The following is a 22,165-nucleotide window of genomic DNA, read 5'->3' as shown; positions in this document are numbered from 1 at the left end:
TGATTTTTCTACATTCACGGATCGAGGACCTATGTCCCCAGACGTGAACTTCCCCAGCTGGAAGGCTGGGGCCCGGAGTCGAGCAGTGACGTCACTGGAGGCGTCACCGAGGAGGTGCTAGACCTGTCCCCGCTCCTCGTGGGCGCGTCGACTGGACGCTCTGTTTTTACCTCATTTCCGGAGCACATCCCTCGTTAGAAGCTTGCACTAGGGTGGATTCGCCTAGTGTGGGCGGCCGGAGACCGCTGTGATTCAACTATTTGTTCCTGTCACCCTCCTGGCCCGGTACCATGGGAGTGACTTGGTAGGCCCACAAGGGACTTTGAGGGGCGGTGTTTGGGGTCGGGAAGGGCCCTAAGGAGCCTGGAGTGTACCCGGGAGGAAGCTTGGGACCAGGGTCCGCGGTCCTCCACGAGCTGTGCAAGATGTCTTCGGAATGTGTGGGTGAGGGAGGCACTGTGAGGGCTGCGGATTCTCTGGGCTTGTTTGCTCGAAGTTGCTTCCTTTCGTCCTGGAAGGCGGCAGGTAAAAGGTTTTGTCCTAGGAGCCCACTGGTGGTCAAACTCCTTCCTTTTTCTTCCTTTCCAGGAGGCCATCCGGCTGCCAGGGGTGGAATTTAAGCGTTGGAAATAGGTTGTCCGGACTGGGACCCAATCTGCAGGCGGGGCTAGAGGGGGTGCAGGATAGGCCACGGGGGAACCATCTTTTTTTCCTCAGGTTTTCTCCTGCCCCTCCCTACAGCCACCTAATGCAGTTAGGCCAGCTCGTGTCTGGTTCTGGTGTGGCCGTTTTAAGTTCTTCAGTTTAAGGGGCGGGAGGGAGAAGCTGTTGGGAGTCAGATGAGGGTTCAGGTACATCACCTCTTAGGGATCGGTTTCCTACTGTGTTTAATTATATGATTGGACTAATTTCTATGGACTTTTACTGACATGCTATAAGTAGGGTGGCAGAGAAAGGTATGGGCCTAATGCCTGGGGGCATGGGTTCCAAAATGCTAGATTTCAGGTCTTTTTTGGTTTTGTTTTGAATATTGGTAAGTATTAGCATGTTGCCAGTAAGAGAGGACTGGAGACAGGGGTATCCTGAAGTCAGTGGCCAGAGCCCGTGGGAACTACTTTTTCTGGTAGCTCTAGTTCTTCTTGCTGGCTTGTCGGTTACTGCACCTTTGTTTTTCATAGTGGACATCATGAGCCTTTTCTAAGTCTTCTTGTGTAAGGGGGAATGTGTGAGGGATGGAATGAAAAGTTTGCAGCATAGAGCCTTGGAACTCTGGAAGCCCCTGTTCTTTCAGTGGAAGACAAGAGGGAATGGGACCCTTAAGTTTTTCACACTCCTGAGACTTCTGACCCCTATAACATCAGTTTAGGGATTCTCTTATGTTTCTCAGTAAGGCACATCATCTTGTTGCTCGTGAGTGCCTTTTCCGATGGAGAGTTGTGACAGTTTTTAACAATAGCAGGACTTACATTTTTATACGTTCATGTAGTTGATCATAAAGTTACGTGGTGTCTTCCAAAATTCAGTAACATGCAGTTTTTATATAGCTAGGTACCACATGCAGTAGTTTTTGTTTTCTTTTAAATCTATGTCTTTGCCTTAAAAACTTTTCAATAGGCAGCAACGTCTCCAGGGAAACAATCTAGTATAATGGATAAGAACACAAACAGGGAGCCAGCCTGCTGTCTTCGAATCTTGCTACATCAAACCAAGCTCTGTGACCTTGTGCGAGTTACTCAATCCCTCTGTACTTCAGTTTCTTCGTTTGTAGCAAGGATATAAATAATAGCTCATTTATAGGGCTGTTGTGAGGATTCAAAGAGTTCATTTGTCTAAAGGCCTTTGGACTCTGCCTGGTACATGGTTGATGTGAAATGATTGTTACCTACTACTCTAAAGGGGAAGCCGGTTTCACTTACCATAGAAGAAAATCTTGAAAATAAAATTTTTATTTCATTGTTTTGATTTTATTCTTGTACACACTGTCGCCTCTCGTTCCTAAAGATTATAAACTTGAGGCTTGCTTTCTCTTGGATCCTAGGGCTGTTGAATACAATTTTCTGCATTGACGGAAATGTTCTATGACACCATTGTCTAATACACTAGCCTTTGGTCACATGTGGCTATTGAGCCTTTGAAATGTGGGTAGTGTAGCTGAGGAGTTGACTTTTTAATTTGACTTGTTTTATTAGTGTAAGTATAAATAGCCACATGCGGCTTGTGGGTACTGTTTTGGACAGCGCACATTCAAAGTGTTAGAGAAATGGTGTAAAGACATACTAACCCCAGATTGAGATTTTCCCTATATAGTCAGAACTGAAGGAATCACAAAGGACATCCCTTTCTCATATGACCCAATGTTACGGATTGCTCAATTTCTACCACTTAAAACCTTCTCTCTTTTTTTTTTTAAATGAGACTATTTTTTTAATCATTTTATTTTATTATTTTTTAAGATTTTATTTATTTATTTGACAGAGAGGGCGTACAAGTAGGTAGAGTGGCAGGCAGAGGGGGAGGGAGAAGCAGGCTCTCCACTGAGCAAGGAGCCTGATGTGGCACTCTATCCCAGGACCCTGGGATCATGACCTGAGCCAAAGGCAAATGCTTAATCGACTGAGCCATGCAGGCTCCCTTAAAACCTTCTCTTGAACATTGGCATACATGTCCTGCTTGTGAAACATTGGTGTGATAGGGAGTTCACTGTACTGATGAGAGTGTCCTGAGACCTGTGTTCTAGTTCTCAGTGGAGCTCTCAGGAACTATGAGCCTCTATTTCTTTGTCTTTAAAATGAGAGAGAGGATCAGGTTAACTCCTGGCCCTGAAGAGCTGTGATTCTGTGATTCTGAGTGAATGGCTCAGTGAGTGCACCTAGGTCTCCGGGTACTGATGATTTGGTCCTCTCCCTTCCAGTGTGTCCCAGATGCCTGTGGCTGAGGGCAAGAGTGTCCAGCAGACGGTGGAGCTCCTCACCCGGAAATTGGAGATGCTTGGGGCAGAGAAGCAAGGAACATTTTGTGTGGATTGTGAGACCTACCACACAGCTGCCTCCACTCTTGGCAGCCAAGGTCAGTGAGATGGATCTGCGGGATGGCTGGAATCTCGCTTGGAGTTGATTGACATTCATGTTCATTGAAAAAAATTTTTTTTTTCTCTATTGAAATCTTTATGCTCTTTTGCTAAGGTCGGTATTCTTGAACATGTGGCACATGTTTCTGAATGCATTAAATCTTGGTCCTTCATCTCTTAGACTGGGCCGATGCTTTAATCTTTTTGCACTTTGCACTTTTAAAGCTGTGATTCTCAGGGGATTGGTCACTGGCTAATGGCATTTAAGCATCTGGGTTACTTGGTAAAGGTGCAGAGTCCTGGGGCGCCTGTGTGGCTCAGCCGATGAAGCATCCAACTCTTGATTTTGGCTCAGGAATCAAGTCCTGCATCAGGCTCCACACGGAGTACAGCATCTGCTTAGAATTCTCTCTCTCCTTCTCCCTCTTCCCTCCTTCTCACTCTCTAGCTCTCTCTCAAATAAGTAAATAAAATCTTAAAAAAATAAAGGTGCAGAGTCCCAGCTCTCCTTACCACCTGACTGGTGCTATAGGCCTCATAATTACACTTCAGTCGGCTCCCTTGATGATCTTTACACACTCTTCAGTTTGAGAGAGACTCCTTTTAGGTCCGGAAGTCTATGATCCTTTCCCAGCTTTAGAATGTTTGAACTTCGTGCAGAAAGGCTTTCAGATTCCCACACCTAGTCAGTGGCCTTGGATATCTCACTGGCATGACCTTGACCTTTAAATCAACTTTTGTTTTAAGTATATTGAGATGGACTGTGGATGGTGATGGTAGGGAGGCAAAGAGAATCTTTCTTATTCTTCAAGTTTTTATTTAAATTCTAGTTAACATACAACATATGTTAGAAGTAGTAGGAGTAGAATTTACTGATTTGTTGCTTACTGTAACACCGGGTGTTCATCACCCCATTTAGCTGCCACCCACCTCCCTTCCTCAATCCTGTTTGTTATCTATTGTGGTTTTTTTTTTTTTTTTAAAGATTTTATTTATTTATTTGACAGAGAGATCACAAGCAGACGGAGAGGCAGGCAGAGAGGGAGATAGAGGGAAGCAGGCCTCCCTGCTGAGCAGAGAGCCCAATGTGAGACTCGATCCCAGGACCCCGAGATCATGACCTGAGCCGAAGGCAGCGGCTTAACATGAGCCAACCAGTGGGTTATCTATCTTGTCTATTGTTAAGAGTCTTTTATGGTGGGGGCGCCTGGGTGGCTCAGTGGGTTAAGCCGCTGCCTTCGGCTCAGGTCATGATCTCAGGGTCCTGGGATCGAGTTCCGCGTCGGGCTCTCTGCTCAGCAGGGAGCCTGCTTCCTTCTCTCTCTCTGCCTGCCTCTCCATCTACTTGTGATTTCTCTCTGTCAGGTAAATAAATAAAATCTTTAAAAAAAAAAAAAAAGAGTCTTTTATGGTGGGGTGTCTGGGTGGCTTACTTGTTTAGCGTCTGTCTTCGGCTCAGGTCATGATCCCAGGGTTCTGGGATCGAGCCCCACACTGGGCTCCCTGCTGAGCAGGGAGCCTGCTTCCTCCTTTCTCTCTCTCTCTGCCTTCATCTCTGCCTACTGTGATCTCTGTCTGTCAAATAAATAAATAAAATCTTAAAAAAAAAAAGTCTTCTATGGCTTGCTCCTCCCTATCTCTTTTTTCCCCTCCTGTATGTTAAACTCTTTTGTTTCTTAAATTCTGCCTATGAATGAAATCATATTGTATTTGTCTTTCTCTGACTTCACTTACCATACTCTATTTCTATCTATGTTGTTCCAGATCTCAAGATTTTTCTTTTTGATGGCTGATTAATATTCCATTATGCATCTTTATAATATATGTAGATGTAGTAAATGTATAGATCATATGTATATATAGATAGTAGATATGTATCTATACATCTCCCACATTTTCTTTGTCCGTGCATCAGTTGATGGACATTTGGGCTCTTTCCATAATTTAGCTATTGTTGATAATGCTGCTGTAAACATCAGGATGCTTGTACCTCTTCGAATCTGTACTTTTGTATCCTTTGGATAAATACCTAGTAGTGCAGTTGCTGGGTCATAGGGTAGTTTCTTAAATTCTTAAGAAACTCCATACTGTTTTCCACAGTGGCTATACCAGTTTGCATTCCCACCAACGGTGTAAGAGGGTTCCCCTTTCTCTACATCCTTGTCAACATCTGTTGTTTCCTGTGTTAGAGAACCTTTGCATGTGAATTAGAGAGCCTGGGTTCTCTTAGTCTTGGCTCTGCATTAATTTGACCTGGGACAGTTCCAGAGCACAGTGATTAAGAGGTTAGATCATGGAACCAGAGAACTAAGTCCTGGTCACATACTAAATGCAACTTATGGAAGTTCCACAACCTATGACCGTTTCTGTGCCGGTCATTAGCCTATTTCCCCTGTAGACCCATTCCCCATACTTTCCCTGCCATCAGCATTTGCCAGGCCCCTTTTAGTCACCTTTGGCCAGTGAGGGCAGTGGGGAAGGCTAGAGGACCGAAGAAAGAGCACAGGATCTCCTCTCCTGTTTTGAGCAGTGTCTCCGGATGTGACTGTGTCTATCCCTTGGATTTAGCTCCTGCTGGGGGCCCTTTGTGCCTGGCTCGAATGACAATACATCCTTCCTTTTTCCTTCCAGACTTAGGGAAGCAGTAGCTTCCTACTGCTAATAGAAAGTATTTCTTATTCCTAATAAGCAGTATTATTTCTTTTTATTATTATTATTATTATTATTTTTAAAGATTTTATTTATTTATTTGACAGAGATCACAAGTAGTCAGAGAGGCAGGCAAAGGGAGAGAGGAGGAAGCAGACTCCCCAAGGAGCAGAGAGCCCGATGCGGGGCTTGATCCCAAGACCCTGGGATTATGACCTGAGCCGAAGGCAGAGCCTTAACCCACTGAGCCACCCAGGTGCCCCAGCAGTATTGTAGCTTCCTGTGCTGCTAATATTTGAGTGGCCTCACTGTTTGTTTTGTTTTTTTGGTTTTCCCAACCCTGGTATTTTGTTCCCTGTATTAAATCCCCTCTGATGAGGGGCGCCTGGGTGGCTCAGTGGGTTGAAGCCTCTACCTTCAGCTCCGGTCGTGTTCCCAGGGTCCTGGGATCGAGCCCCACGTAGGCCTCTCTGCTCGGCGGGGAGCCTGCTTCCTCCTCTCTTTGCCTGCCTCTCCGTCTACTTGTGATCTCTAGCTGTCAAATAAATAAATAAAACTTAAAAAAAAAATCCCCTCTGATGAAACTATTTGCTACATGGTCTGTTTCTGTATCTTCCCAGGACTGTTCTATCATAGTACTGATCCCCTAGTGTTGTGGTCATTAAATACGTTGTTGTGGTCATTAAATAATATATGCAAAGTACTTAGAACTGAGGTTGTCATGTAGTGTTTAATAAATAAGAGCTCTGCTGAATTTCATCATCAGTAAAATCACAGTGTTACCATTAGTTTTGCCTTCAGTAGGAAGGATGTAGGAATTGAAAGAGAGAACAGTTACGAAGGCATTTGGAAAACGAAACATTTGTGCACAGATATAAGATGGCATATGTATCTATGAAACTACCTGTCAGAGGCTCTGTTTCCTGATTTGACCTTTACTTTTTAAGGAGCTACAGTCTAGTTGGGGAGAGGACACATTGGTAGCAGACAGTGGGGTGGAATGGAAGGAGCAATAGACTTGAAGTCAGAAGGCCCGGATTGGAGTTCCACTTCTGCTCCTTGCTGACTCTGTGCCTTTAGATCACAAGTTCTCACGTGAGCCAGCATTAACATTACCGAGAGAGCTTGTTAACACAGGTTGTGGGGTACCTCCCAGACTTTTCCACTCAGTATCAACCAGGGCAGAGAATCCGCATTTTCAACAAGTGCCCAGGCGGTGGCGCTGCTGCTGCTGTTGCTGGTCCAGAACCCTATAGGCTTCATTTTCCTTGTCTGTAAAAGGGGGAGAGTAACACTGGTTCTGCTTGCTTCACCAGTTTGTGCTGATACAAAGATACTTTTTAAAAAAAGATTTATTTATTTGAGAGAGAGAGAAAGCACAAGCTGGGGGAGAGAAGGAGGGCAAAGCAGACTATGCAGGGCTTGATCCCAGGATCCTGAGATCATAACCTGAGCCAAAAGCAGACTCTTAGGGGCACCTGGATTAAGTCTCTGCCTTCAGCTCAGGTCATGATCTTAGGGTTCTGGGATTGAGCTCTGGGCTCTCTGCTCAGCAGGGAGCCTGCTCCCCCAACCCCTGCCTGCCTTTCTGCCTGCTTGTGATCTCTGTCTGTCAAATAAATAAATAAAATCTTTCAAAAAAAAAAAAAAGCAGACACTCAGCCAACTAAGCCTCCCAGGCATCCCCAAAGATACTTTATTTTGATTTAAAAAATACTGTTGTTTGTAAACAATTGGCAGTGCCTTCATTAAAAACAAAAACAAAAACAAACAAAAACCTTAGCTGACTTTCAAAATATTTTTAAGACAGTAAGAACTCCTGCAGACTCCTATAGTATGAATTAAATAGTTACAGTGAGTTTGCACAAGAACGGAATGACAGATCATCTTTGGGTTCTTTTGTTTTTTTTGCACTGGGTTTGGCAGGAGGTGAAAGGTACGCATTGGCAGCAAGTGGTCAGGAGGGACGTGGGGGGCGGTTGGCACAGAGCCTGTTGAGTTTTGGAAGTGGCAGCAGAGTGGAGGCCTGTGTAGAGCTGTCTCCACCCCATCTTCTCTTTCCCACTGTTCAACTCTCATTCCTGCCTAGGATGTCTTCCTCCTCCGTGCGGCTGAACTCTATCCTCTCCTCATTTCATAGTTCAGGTCCTGTTTTCTCCATGAAAGTTTTTCCTGCTGATTCTTGCACAATTTGATCTCTTTCTGCTCTGATCTTCCTTCCAAGAAGACTTCTGGTCTGTCCCATGTAAGCATTTTGGTCTTACAGTCTCTTTAAAAGTTTTTCACTTGTCTTTATTTTTTTTTTCTTAAAGATTTTTATTTATTTATTTGAGAGAGAAAGAGTGAAAGAGCAGTTGGGAGGGGCAGAGGGAGAGAAAAAGGGAGAAGCAGACTTCCACCTGAGCAGGAAGCCTGACGTGGGGCTCGATCCCAGGACCCTGGCATCATGACTTGAGCTAGAGACAGATGTTTAACTGACCAAGCCACCCAGGTGTCCCTCACCTGTCTTTAATGAGAGCATCAGCTTCCTGGGCCAGGTGCTAAGCCCTCCACTTGCATTGCCTCTTAAACTCTTGCAAAAAATATTGGGGATAGGGACACCTGGGTGGCTCAGTTGGTTAAGCCGCTGCCTTCAGCTCAGGTCACGAGCCCAGGCTCTCGTGGGATTGAGGGTCCTGGGATTGAGTCCCGCATGGGCTCCTTGATCGGCAGGGAGCCTGTTTCTCTCTCTGCCTCTGCCTGCTTGTATGCGTGCTCTCTCTTTCTCTCTCTCTCTCCTTCTGCCTGACAAATAAATAAATGAAATATTTTTAAAAAACTAAAAAAAATATTAGGGATAGTTAAGTACTTAATAAATATTTTATAGTTAAGTCTTAATAAATACTTGGGGGGGCGCCTGGGTGGCTCAGTGGGTTAAGCCGCTGCCTTCGGCTCAGGTCATGATCTCAGGGTCCTGGGATCGAGTCCCGCATCTGGCTCTCTGCTCAGCAGGGAGCCTGCTTCCCTCTCTCTCTCTCTCTCTGCCTGCCTCTCTGCCTACTTGTGATCTCTCTCTGTCAAGTAAATAAATAAAATTTTTAATAAATAAATAAATAAATACATACATACTTGGGATTGTGGTAGTCTATCCATTGATTCTTGTTGTATATGAGAGGGGGATTTTGTTTTCCATTTTCAGTTAACCAAATATATGTAGCTTTTCTTTCTTCTTGCAGAGAATCTCTAGTAGTAATCAGTGAGAAAACTCATTTCTCAGAGAAATCACCCAAATCACCTAATACTTTAAAGCACTCCAAGGGTTTGGGCACCTGGATGGCTCAGTCGGTTAAGCATCTGTCTTCAGTTCATGATGCCAGGGTCCTGGAATCAAGTTCTGCATCCAGCTCCCTGCTCATCGAGGAGTCTGCTTCTCCCTGTACTGTTCCCCTCTGCTTGTGCACGCGCGTTCTCTCTTTTACTTTCTCTCTCTAATAAATAAAATCTTTTTTTGCTAAAGATTTTATTTGACATCAAGCATCCATCTAGGAGATCATTTCTCAACCTAAGAACTAAACTGTTACTAGCTCTATCAAAATTCCCTTGTGGTCCTCACGTTTTCTGTAGAGCAGGGTTTTACCACATGCTGCCTTGCCTGCCGTTCTTCTCTCTTCCTCTTTGAAAAAGAGTGTTGGTGAGGGGAATTCCGGCCCCCATCCCTGGCCATTGCCCTCCAAGATGGCTGAGGTAATGGCAGATTGCCATCTGGCCCTGTTGCGGCACATTTGACTCTATCCCGGGATTTGAGGATGAAGATTTTGATGCTGATAGGCTCTCTTTCCCTGCAGGTCAGGCTGGGAAGCTGATGTACGTGATGCACAACTCAGAGTATCCTCTGAGCTGCTTCGCCCTCTTTGAGAATGGCCCTTGGCTTATTGCCGACACCAACTTCGACGTGCTCATGGTGAAACTCAAGGGCTTCTTCCAGAGTGCCAAGGCCAGCAAGATTGAGACACGGGGTACCCGTTACCAGTACTGTGACTTCCTAGTAAAGGTGGGCACAGTCACCATGGGACCCAGTGCCCGGGGAATCTCTGTAGAGGTAAGACCTTGGGGAAGCAGGAGCATTGTGTGCTGAAGGGCTGTTCAGCAGAGGGCCCTGTAGATTTTCTCACCCCTCTGAATGTAGACAGGCACTTACGCCTTCCTCATCCCTGTCTCCAGGGCCTGTGTGCTCCTCTCTCCCTGTGTCCTTTACCTTTTCTTTAATCATTCAGGCTCTGGTCCATGATGGGAATGGGACGCTGGGGTCAGAGCAGATGGAAAGCTTAGGAGGGCTGGCTTGCTGGAGAAGAAAAGGGATAGTCAAGGGACCAGTCACCCATCACAAGGACTGGAGCAAACCAGGGCAACTTTTTGTGCAGGAACTTTTGGGAGGTGGGCCCTAAATCATGTGTCTACATACTTTTCCATAGTACAACTTAAGATAGGTCACAAAGGTTGTGTAGCAAGATGAGCTTTTCCTTTTGACATGCTGTCGACTTTCTTTCATGGTAGAAAGAGGTGTGTGTGGGGGGAGACTTCATCTCTGAGGTGTATACTGGAAACCACAAAGAATGTGGCAATAGCTGGCTTTGGGACCAGTGAAATTCCTCAGTCTACCACATGCCCAGCACTGTGTGAGATTCAAAAAAAAAAAAAAAAAGGTGAGCTACAGGGGCCTGCCTTTTGCAAATGTATGATAGTAAATGAGCAAAGCTGAAACAAAGTGTTTTTGAAGTTAGTCTGTAAGACATTCCCCGGGCACAGATTGATTGCTCTGGGAATTCAGGCCAATGAGAACACTGCTGACTTTGAGGATTGGGATGCTTTCTTCAGGAGTGGCATGTAAAGAGAGACTTAAAGTGTAGAGATATGGGGATAGATGAGACTCACAAAGCATTCCAGGTAGAGAAAAGGGCCTTAGCAGTAATTACTGTTCTGAAACTCCAGGGACCCCTGTGACCAAGATTTCCTGACCCCTTTTGGCTTGTGATACATCTTGCATTTGCTGAGACCCACTGGGAACCCACTGTCTGCCTGTCCTTCATATTTCCAGCTTTATAGTACAAATATATCCCAGTTCTTTCTTTATGTGTTTTTCCTCATGGTTACTAATTATTTTCCCTGCCATCTTTCCAGTGAAAAAATAGGAGAAAGGATTGAGAAAGTGTAAGATGTATCTCCTTTGGCCCCTGCCACATTGGTGGGGAAATTACTTCTTAGGGTCAGGTGGGGTCCATTGTGGGGGTAATGTTTGGTCTTAAAGAGACCTAAGAGCATGTGTGTCTGCTTTGCCCCCTGTGGACACACACACAGATACATACACACTTTTACATTCTCTTGTTCTTCATTTTCTGTCAGAATTTTCCTGAGCTCTCCTTGGATCTTCATGCACCATAGCAGGGACTGTACAGTTCTGAGATCATCAGAAGGGGCCTGTATGCTGTCCTGGGTCTTGTGGGTGGGGGCTGTGGGTCGATTAATTCCCAAGATGAGAATGTCAGAGATCCCTAAAGGGAATGTGGAATTCCTGGTGTGTGGCTTGAGTTTTTCCTGTGGAGCAATACTGTTAGAAGGTGTGTGTCTTTGCCTTGGGGTTGGAGAAGATGGGAGCAGGGGCAAGAGGTGCAAGAGAAGCAGAAGACCTCATCCTTGCCCGCACTCACCTTTGTTCTCTGTTCTTTTGGTCCCCAGGTGGAGTATGGCCCCTGTGTGGTAGCTAGTGACTGCTGGAGCCTGCTGCTCGAGTTCCTACAGAGTTTTCTAGGCAGCCACACACCAGGGGCTCCCGCAGTGTTTGGGAACAGACACGATGCCGTCTATGGCCCAGCAGATACCATGATCCAGTACATGGAACTCTTCAATAAGATCCGCAAGCAGCAGCAGGTGCCGGTGGCTGGGATTCGTTAGTGACTGGTGGCTGCCTAGCTGAGCTCTGTCACCAGGGGGTCGGTGCAGGAAGAGCAGGGGCTGCACCCTGAGCCCCTGGACCCCAGAAACCCATGGCAGACATGGAGGCTTCTCTCCCTCCTCTCAGCTGTGACTTTTGTTCTGGGGATCTGGACTCCCCTCCCCTGACCCTCACACACAGCCCCCCGGCAGCTGCTTCACCCTACGCCTTACTGGACTTGGCCTGTTCTCAAGAATGGTAATTACGAAGAATGGAGAAGTGTGGAGCTTTCCTGCTTTAGGGAAAAGGTAGGACAGAGCTGTCCCTGCCCAGTGTTGGTGGGAAAGCAGTCTGTATCTCCAGCTGTTGCAGATTTGGCCTAGGTCCACAGTGGATGGACTGGGCTGGGCTGTGCTGGGCTGTAATAAAGGCCTCTTCCTCTACTCCAGGGATGCAGTTGGGCCTCTCCTGGAGAAGGAGTAGAAGGCATAACTTGGTGTGATGGCTGTCATTTCTTGACCTGTTTGCTGAAGTGAACTGTGAGTTGACTTTTCTAGGATACTGCCGGAGTCCTTTGGAGTCTCCCTCTGGCATCTTTCTGTTCTGTTGTGAATGAGGTTAAGCCGTAAGCCAAACTGCTGTAACAAAGAGAACCTAAAGTACAGTGGCTCCTGGTAGAAGGTTCTTCTCTCTTCTAATAGTACAGATGTAATCAAATGGTCTGGGGCAGATTTAATTATACACGGTCACCAGGACCTTGGATTCCTTCTGTCTTGTTCAGCCAACTTTGGGGTGTTGACCTTGCCCACCAGGTCAAAGCAGACTCATCAGTTCCGTGTCTACAATACACCAGGGAAAGAGAGAGCAAAGCACTTTCTTTTTAAAGGATATGACCTGGAGTCCCTCCAAGTGGCCACACTTTGCTGAAAGGGGCACTGGGACATAGAGCCTCTTACTTCGGTGACCATGTGTCCAGTTAAAACCCCGGGGCTTCCATGACTAAAAGATGAAGGAGAAAATGGATGTGGGGGCCTAGTCAGGGGCCTCTGCTACATGGAGCTCAATGGATGTGCCCAGGAGGGCCCTTGGTGGTTATTTTGGAGAGCACCCCCGGTAACGGAGTTATTTGTCAGTCGCATTGGGTTAGGGCAGGTGCCAGAGCCACTCGTGAGTTTCCCTGGCTTAGTCACACTGGGTAGTCCGTTCCGCCCCCCTGGCCTAAGGGTTCACGGCTTCCTGAGCTCTTTGTCCTTGTTTCATTTGAGGCTCCAAGCTGCTCATTGGACTTACATTGCCTGCTTAACCAACTCAGGCTGCAGAAATGTTCACTTGGGCTAACATTGATATACACAGGCAGGAATGGTCTGAGGAAACACTTTAATGAATTTTACCACAGAGCTGTCCTCAAGGATACTGTCCCTCACTGCAGGTACCTCAGAGAAATTAGTTTTAGATCTGATGCCTCTGCAACAGGAATCGGGAGACCGTCACATTTCCCTTGTAGCTTTGGCTGGCAGGAAGCTCGGTTAACTCCCAACTGCAGGACCTGCTGCCTGTACTTTTTGTTTTCCTTTGCCCCTGGCTTTTTTGTTTGGTTCTTTCTTCTGTTTTTGCTTTTTTAAATTGAGGTGTGTTTTAGATGTCATTTACAGACAATAAAATGCATACATAGATCTTATGTTTTTGGCCCTCTGATTTATATTTGCTCTCGTCCAGCTTTATCTGTGTTTTTCTGTAGACTTCCTCAAAGCTTTTGTGAGATGAGACAGCATTTTGAAAACATACAGAGATAGAGTGTGATAAATGTGATTCAAGACGTATGCATTTTACGGAGGGGTTCTGTGCTCTAAAAGTAAAGAAGAGTATAAACTCCCTAACTGTAGTTTGCCTTTTGATGCAATCTTGGCTCATACATTTCCTCATACTTTTCCCTTATTTCGAGCATACATTTAACCAAAGTCAAGTCCGGAGGACACCAGACCGGGCTTTGTGAACTGCCACATTGGGTACTTCTGTCCACTCTTGTCCTTTGCTTCAATTAAAAAAAGTTTATCCCTGGGGCGCCTGGGTGGCTCAGTGGGTTAAAGCTTCTGCCTTCGGCTCGGGTCATGGTCCCGGGGTCCTGGGATCGAGTTCCGCATTGGGCTCTCTGCTCTGCGGGGAGTCTGCTTCCCCCTCTCTCTCTGCCTGCTTCTCTGCCTACTTGTGATCTCTGTCTGTCAAATAAATAAATAAAATCTTAAAAAAAAAAAAAAGTTTATCCCTATAAAAGGCAGGTAATGCAATATATTTCTTCATTTAACATATATGGCTCCTCTAGTGAGGTTGCCAAAACTGAACTGGTAACTAGTCGGAAGGGTCCAGATGTTGTCTAGCTTTTATGTGCAAGTCGGAATGGGACTTTCAAGAGTTGTTGAGGGGTGGGGCAAAAAAAAAAAAAAAAAGAGTTGTTGAGGATTGTCAGTGTATCATTTTTGAAAGTTCAGGTTGAATGAAAGCTTAGGAGCATTGGTATAAATTTAAGGAAAAAAGGGCATGGTGATCCTCATTTTATAAATGATAACTTAAATGTGGCTAGTTAATGGAGATACCATGTGTTTGGTTTTAAATCTGATGTGGTTCCTTCTTTGCTAGATCTGTCTTCCTGAGTCTCCTGCCTCTGCTTCCAGAGGCTTTTCCCTTCTTCCCATCTGTATCCACCCCAAAAGAGCAGAAACTGGGTTCTAAGACCCTGCTAACATGTCGGCTTGGTGAGTACCTTTGTCAGAGCTCTGCAGCAAAGCTGTAGGACTCCACTAGTCTTCCTTTTTTGGGAGACGGGGAGGTGGGGCTCCCATATAGGTCATGCTGAGAGAGGAGGCTGCAGTTGGGACCAAACTCCAGACTTAGGACCCGTAGCTGCTATCATGTGTCTAAGTGTGGCTCCTGGGCCTGTGTGTGGTGCCAGGTTATTTTAGGTGGAATGTGGAAAACACTTTTCTGTTAGTACTTATGTCTTATTCTAATGTGTATTAGAAAAAAGCAGAACTAACACTTTATTCCTTAGGATGAGGGTAAGTTTTTAAAGAAGAACTATTGAGTTCTTGAACTATTGAGTTCTTGCACAAATGATACCTATAGATGGCAGACCCTGGGATGGCAGAAGGCAAATGCTGGGATTTGGGGAACCCTGTATTCTACCTGTGTGTAGCCCATCACTTGTATCCATTCATGGTTCCTGCACTGGCTGTGCCCTCCTCCTGTGTCCCCTGCTCTTGTGATTCTCTGTACTCCTGTTCCCATAATGCCTCCTGCTTGCTTGCCTCAGATCTTGAGTACCAAGTGGTCAGTCATGTTTCCCCCGCCATCTCTTGGTGTTCTTGCTCCTCTGAAGGAATACCTAGAGACTGACCACTGGTCTCTACCACCAGGTCAGCCCTAGCCCAGTGTGTCCAGTATTCATTCATGGGGCTTCAGTGAGATTTTTCTTTTCCGAATCCTGGATGATAAAGGAAAGCAGTTAGAAATTCCCACCTCCTCATGCCCTCCAGGTGTCAAGAGTGGAGACTCTGTGAACATAGGAAGGGCAATAGGCTGAACATTTTGAAGCTGTGCATATAGTAGATCTGGAGCTAGGTGGGGCTGATGGGTGGTACATACCTGTGATTCCCATTATTGTCTTTCCCTTACAACAGCCTCCCTCTCTGTATCTGCCGCTGTCTGGACGCCTTGCGCTGCAGGCCCCAGTCACAAGTGCCATGGTCCTCTCCTGGGGGTTGGTGTCTTTGGACTTTGAGCACTCTCTTCTTGGGGATGGACTCTCCCCCAAGGTGAGTTTCTGCCATTGTGTAGAGCATTCCAAAATCAGTCTCTTGGATTATAAGGGACCCTTTAGGTCACCTCGTTTGACCATGATTCAGGACTCAGATCTTTACATCATCCCTGCCGGAGGTCGTGCAGCCTTCACTTGGCCTCATCTAGGGAAATCTCTTCCCTGTGTATTCCATTGCTTTTCTCAGTAACTGAGACAAATGCAAAACAAGCCTATCCTTTCCCTCCCGGATCATGGAGACTGTATTGTGCTTAATGAGGGAGTTTTTTCTTAGTTGTGCAAGAGTGTCAGCGGACGATGACTCTCAAGTAGCAGTTCGAACTTAGGGCAGCCTAAGCCCCGAGGGGAGCCCTGAGAGGATGAAGATGCCTCGAACTCTGTGTGTGTATATGTGTGTAGTTTGGGGGGAATAGGATTTGTAGGGTTCATTAGAGGATCTCAAAGATCTGTGATCTATAAGAGTGTCTCTAAAGGAGCAGATCCTGAAGGGAAACAGGAAGGCAGAGGAAAAGCAGATGTGAAATACATCCTGCTGGCTTATATGCATTTATATGTCCTGTATATAAATATATGTATCTTCTGTCCAAAGACAGAATTCAGTATTGGAAATCTGTCATGTAGGAAGGGCAAAGCTAGGGATGTGGAGGTGACAGGTATTCCAAGGCTGCTAGTAAAGGAGAGAGCGCGCTGGTTTAGAAGACAGGTAGCTAGCTGGGTGCTGGCCATAGTACTGTTCTGAACCTGTTTTGTAACTTCAGTCAAGTTGGCCTTTCTGGGTCTCATCTGTAAAGTGGAAATAAATGATGCCCACTACCCATTTTTCATAGGCTTGTTGAGGGGCTCAAAGGAGAGTAGATGTTAAAAGCTTTGTAGGTAAGGAGACACTCTCTCTGCTCTTGCTTCTTTTTAATGGTGCTGAAGGTATACTGGTGTTTGATTAGGATGTTTAAGCTGGGATATTATGTGGACACCTGGCTGGCTCAGTTGGAAGAGCATGCGGCTCTTGATCTTGTGGTCATGAGTTTGAGTCCCATGCTGGGTATAGAGATTACTTAAAAATAAAATCTTTAAAGAAAAAAGTGGGGAAATTATGGGGTCATACTGCTTGGTGGCAAGTTAAAATTCTACCCCAGTGGAAAGAATGCTATTGTAATAGACAACGAGCAGTGAGAGAGGGTCCCAAGAAAGTATACAATAGTACAGGTATATTTTTTAAACAGATCAGTGAGCACAGTGTATGGCCCATCTCTGGAGCACTGAACTCTATTTTTAATACTTACCTACAGTGATAAGATTTTACTTATTCTACAAATTGAAGGGAAAGAGGCTCTGCTTAAAAAATAAATAAATAAAAAAGTTGGGGCGGAATTGACTGTATCTTCTTTGTGGAACATACCCATCCCTGTTTCCCGTCATTTCCCAGGCCTTAGTTGTGCCTGTCTCTGAACTGTGTTTATGTGGTGCCATGTGTATTGTAATCATGCGCATTACCAGTTGTGCCTTTAAAGGAAGCTCAGTGTTTGATTCTGTTTTGCATTTCTTGTTGAACCATTGACGTTCTTAACTCTGAAACTACACTAATACCTTTTTGTTAGCTATGCTGCATAGCCTTCTCATATTTGGATTATCCAAAATAGTCTTCTTATTCTGCTTCCATCTAATACACAATTCTCAAACTCTTTAGTCTCGGGACTCCTTGATGCTTTTAAAAGTTCCAAAGACCTTTTGTTTATGTGGTTATACCTATTGATATTTGCCTTATTAAAACTTATGAGAAAAAGAAGGTATTCATTTAAAGATAAAATAAGTCCAATGCATCTTAACATAAATATTTTAATGAAAAATGACTTTTTTTTTTCAAGCAAAAAACTTACAAAAGTGACATTGTTTTATATCTTTGCAAATCTCTTGACTGTCTGGCGTAATTGAAGACAGTGGATTCTCATACCTGTTCTTCATTTAGTCTATTAAAATTTGTCATTTTGATTGAAGAGTGTGACTCCAACCTCCAAGATGTGTAGTTGGAAAAGGGGAGGGGTATTTTAACAATCTTGACACATAAGTGTGCATATTCTTTGAAACTACATCGCAACTCTGCTGTTAGTTGCAATGCAGAATCTCAAATTCTATCAGTAAACTTTTTGTACTCTGTTACACAATAATATATAATAATATTCATTGGTTTATTTTGTACCTGAAGGGATCTTTTACTGATACCTGATTTTCTAGCATCATGCATTGGTCGTTTGGAAAACATTGCAGATCTTTTAGGTGCTGACACATTTTGTTATACAAGAGAAAAAAATCATATTAACATCACCACTGTTCTCATCAGGAAAGTCTTGTGAGGCTATTAAGTTCACAGTGGCAGTTACAGGTTTACAAAATTCGAAGTTTTTCTTGAGAGCTTGAGTTTCATCATTGCTAACAAGTGCTGTCAGGCTCACTTTATCTTTGAGAAAATCTCTGTCAGACACCCAGAGCTGACAAAATAGAGTTTTTCTGTTAGCTTTCTTTCAAGTAAAAATGGTATTCCATGAAGAAAGTTACTAATTCAGCTCAAAATGCAGAGAAATTGCACAAGTGCTTTTCCTCGAGAAAGATGGTACTTAGGTAAGAAATAGAAGCACTTTATGCATATGTCCATTTAATCATGTAGAATAGTATTGAAAAGATGGGTACTTAAAATAATTTTTAGTATTTCATCAAAGATTTCTAAAGTGAAACAAGTTTTATTTTTTCCTGTGAGTGGGTGACAGTGAAGAGGACATTGATAGCACAGTTCAGTGCTGTTGCCTTGATACGTGCTAAGGCAGCAGTAATTTTATCCATTGTTACTTTTTTTTAAAATTTTATTTATTTATTTGACAGAGAGAGATCACAAGTAGGCAGAGAGGCAGGCAGAGAGAGAGGAGGAAGCAGGCTCCCCGCTGAGCAGAGAGCCCGATGCGGGACTCGATCCCAGGACCCTGAGATCATGACCTGAGCTGAAGGCAGCGGCTTAACCCACTGAGCCACCCAGGCGCCCCTCCACTGTTACTTTTTTTTTCATCAGTGCAAATGTCATCACTTTGACAAAACCAAATAATGTCTTATTATGATGAAAATAGTTGTGAGTTCAGGGACCCTGTGAAAGTGTGTCAGGGCTCCACAGGCCACACTTTGAGAACCGCTGATCCAATATATGCTCAGGGCACTGAGAATCTTTTCCCCTTAGATTGCTATTCTGAGAACACACTCCTTCCTTCAGAATTTTTAAGTGTTCCAAAACCTCTCAATAAAAGCACCTATTATGTGTGGGGCACTTTGCTAAGGAATTAACATTGAAAAAGGTACAATCTTGAATCTCCAAAAATTTGGGGGGGTGTTTGGGGAGCAAGGGGAGAAAACTGCTAATAAAGGAGTTAAAATGTAAGATAAGATTAAGAGAATTAAAGGTGATAGGCAACAAAGGGAATTGCCAAATTTTTAGACCCTACTTTGAGCTCATGAACCACATGGCAAATCCTCATCAAATCAATCACGGAGTCCTTTCCTTCCATCATCAAACCTCTTAAAAATGGCCAGGTTAATTACCTTTAGACCTGTTTTTACACTTATGTAAGCTTGGCTGCAGGCATTGTAGTTTCATGCTTACACATGCACTGGCTGTTTCTCCCTTCTAATTTTGCTGTTCTTGAGCTTTTGTGCTTCTTTATTTCATATTGACAAGTGTGTAGCCTTGAGCCACTGTAGCTGTTAACTCAGATGTTTGTTTTCTTTGTCCTTCTATTTACATGTAAGTCTTTACTTGCTTTAGCCATGTGTTGAGTGATGTAACAGTGTTGGTCTGGTATCTTTAAACTGGGTGGGTGGGGGTGAAACGTCACCTCCCGCAATTTATGTCAGAACAATGCAGCCTCTGGAGGAAATCTTTAAGACTAGTAGAAATAGCCGCTGTTGTTTTCCTGTGGTCTGCATCCCTACGATCTGCTGAACTTCTTAAGTTTTTGGCTGTGAGCCTCTTCCTTGGGGGGATTTCCATAAAACAGCTGGGTCCCGCCTGGGTCATCAGTGGCAAAAGTCAGACACGTGCTCACTGTCTGGTAGCCAATAGTAACTTTTGCAAACGCAGCCTCAGGAAACCCCAGGGTTCGGAGGCTGTTGCTTTCGGAACGACAATGTTAGCAATCACTTAGTCTTTTAACAGAATAAAACAAAAACATAGGATAGTGACAAAGGCTTCCACCCGTGGCAGTGGGGAGAGATGTTAAAGGAGCTCCAAAAAGTGTGCGGGGAACTAGTGTAGATGGAATTCCTTCACTGTTCCGCGGGTTGAAGTGCTGGGGAGAAGGGGGCGGAGGTGGGCTCGGAGAGTCTGGCCCTTTAAGGAGGAGGGACAGCATTAAGACTGTACCTTTAAGAGTCTCTTTGTCTGGAAACCTCCTTATTTACCCTCCTGTGCTTCAACCAAACTTCGACCGGCGATTCACAACGCCCTTCTACGCCGCCGCCCCTTACGCCAGGCTCAAATCGGCCGCACGTTTGTGGCTAACCCTAAACTTTGCGCCCGCAGCGCGAACCTTCGGAGAGGCAGTCTGTGCCGGGGTCGGGGCCGAGCGCTGCGCCGTTGGCGCAATGCGGGGCCCGGGGGGCGGGGCTCAAGCGGGCGGGCCAATGGGCGGGCAGGGGGCGGGGCCGTGTTCGGTTGTCTCGCGCCCTGGTGACAGCTCGCGCGTGCTGATGATGGCGGTAAATAGAGGGGGGGTCGGGGAGGGGGCGGAGGAGGTAGGGAGGCAGCCAAGGGGGTAGCTCCAGGGGGTGGGGGGACGGGGACCGGGGAGGACGCGACGGCCAGGGAGCCTGTTCTAAGACTCGGAGGCGGGGACAGGAGTCTCCGGCACACTGGCCCTCCCCTTTAAAGAAGCCAAATCCTCACACACCGGGTGAGGGGCGACAAAGGCGGCGCGCGCCTCGCGGGCGGGAGGAGCGGCGGCAGGGGGCGGGACCGCGGCGCCGGCGGGCTGGGGGCGCCCGGGGCGGGGGCCGGCGGAGGCGAGAGCCGGCAGTCGGGGCGCGCCAGAGCATTATTTTGGCGGGGTGGGTTACGACTGGATTGGGGGTTAAAAAAAAAAAAAAGCCTTGAGAGGAGAAGCGAAGGAAGGCTTAGGGGCTGTGGGGGGAACGGGTCTAAGAATGAGATGAGGATTAAGGGGAGAAAGGGTTAGAAGGCAGGGAGAGGAGGAGTAAGAAAAAGCCAGCCAAGGAGGTAGAAAGGAGGCAAAACCCAGGGTGGGTGTTAAGGAAGCCAGCAGGGAATGAGGTTAGGAAGACCAGGTCTGGGGTTAGGTTTAAGAGCAGGGGTTTGAGGACGAGAGCTTTGTAGGGAATGGTAGCAGGGTGAGGGTGCTGGGGGGAAGAGTTGGAAGTGGAAGGCTAGGAGGGGCAGAGCTAGGGTGCTAGTTGGGAGTAGAGGAGAGAGGGTGATGAAGAGCCAGACGTGACAAGGGTGTGAACTAGTGCAGAGCGAGAGGAGCTGAAGGACTAGGACCCGCCGTGGGGTGGGAATCGCGAGGTTCTGAGAAAGGTATGGGTTAGTGGGTGGGCGATGGGTGTAAATTCTTGAAAGTGAGGGAGGGTGAAATAGATACCGGACGAGTACCAGGTGCAGTTAGGAATTAGCGTAGAGGAAGGGTGAATGGAAACAGATAAGAGGTGAGGCGTTTATAGGGCAATTCTGGGGCCAGACAAGCTGAAAGGAGAAAAGAGTAAGGGTGTAAAGGAGTGATGGCGGTCTGGGACATGGTAACTGGGGAATTGTGTTAATTGACGAGGTTCAGCCAGATCCAAGGTAAAAACAGTGAGGTGGAGAGACAGGGCTAAAAGGGGATGGTGAGAGAAGCAAGGAAGAGATGGGCCCTGGGATTTAAAGGATGAGATGTGGTGTAAGGGAAGAGAATAGGATGAAGGGAAGCTGGAGAAGTCCTGCTGGATGAAGAACTGGACTAAACTGTGCAGGAGTGGGAATCAAATGTGCAGGTTGTGGGGAGATGTTCCAGAAAGTCTGCATGGGTCAGGGCACAGATGCTATAGTGAAGGATCAAGTGTAGGGAGCCTTTGGTGCAGAAGAGGAGGAACCATGGTGAGTGAACAGAGACCTAGAGATAGGAGTAAACACTGAAAAGTAAGAGTGGAGGTTGGGGAGCGGTGGTGGGTGTTTGCAGGAAAGGAGTTCTTTGTTGAGAAGAGAACTGTGTGTTGAAACTGTGGGTCCTTTTGTCTACAAAAGTAGGAAATTCCAGAAACCTGTCTTTCTCTTCAAGGCATCATGAATCTGCTTTCACCTCTTATTGCTTTTAATTCAACTTTCATGTCTACTTTGAAAAGATGAGACCCATTTTGATTTGATTTTGTTCTTCTGTGAATGATGATCAACTCGATGTTGAAAACCTCTGCATTTTGCTAGTGTTGTGATGATGGGAATACAGGTTTTATTTACTTACAGTATGGCTCTGCCTGTGTGGTGTGATAGTGTTGTGTTGTAACAGGGTGTACCTGACAGCACTGAGCAGAGTGCTTTAGCCACAGCACATTCATTTTCAATGGAGAGCCTACTGTTGTTGAGATAGAGAAGGATGAACATCTTTTTGTTTTGATTAACCAACCAGATTTCTGCCTAATTGTTTTTGGGTGGCTGGAGAATATTGAGAAATTATTTCAGAAGAGAGCAAATAACCAACTAGGGAAGTTT

The 22,165-nt window shown here is 45.7% G+C and overlaps 2 protein-coding genes across 4 annotated transcripts in view; both read left to right on the top strand.

The window, feature by feature from the left end:
• Positions 1-149: 149 nt before the first annotated feature.
• On the top strand, positions 150-12,121 carry MED20 (mediator complex subunit 20). Its single transcript, XM_044250732.1, has 4 exons — positions 150-304; positions 2,912-3,066; positions 9,541-9,794; positions 11,429-12,121. Exons 1-4 carry the CDS (start codon positions 291-293, stop codon positions 11,642-11,644), a joined length of 639 nt encoding a protein of 212 aa, XP_044106667.1. The 5' UTR covers positions 150-290; the 3' UTR covers positions 11,645-12,121.
• Positions 12,122-15,376: 3,255 nt separating this feature from the next.
• The window catches only part of USP49 (ubiquitin specific peptidase 49), a 94,193-nt gene continuing 87,404 nt past the window's right edge, over positions 15,377-22,165 (top strand). Inside the window, exon 1 of one of the 3 annotated variants that reach the window (XM_044250723.1) lies at positions 15,377-15,433. The gene's annotated coding sequence lies outside the window, so the exon portion shown is untranslated. Of the gene's footprint in view, positions 15,434-20,137; positions 20,167-20,526; positions 21,557-22,165 lie in introns of those variants that run through there. The other 2 variants (XM_044250722.1, XM_044250721.1) reach the window with 2 other exon arrangements.

The sequence above is a fragment of the Neovison vison genome, chromosome 1 (genome assembly GCF_020171115.1).
Source record: "Neovison vison isolate M4711 chromosome 1, ASM_NN_V1, whole genome shotgun sequence".
Lineage (NCBI taxonomy): Eukaryota > Metazoa > Chordata > Mammalia > Carnivora > Mustelidae > Neogale > Neogale vison.
This window is presented reverse-complemented; position numbering and strand designations above follow the sequence as displayed.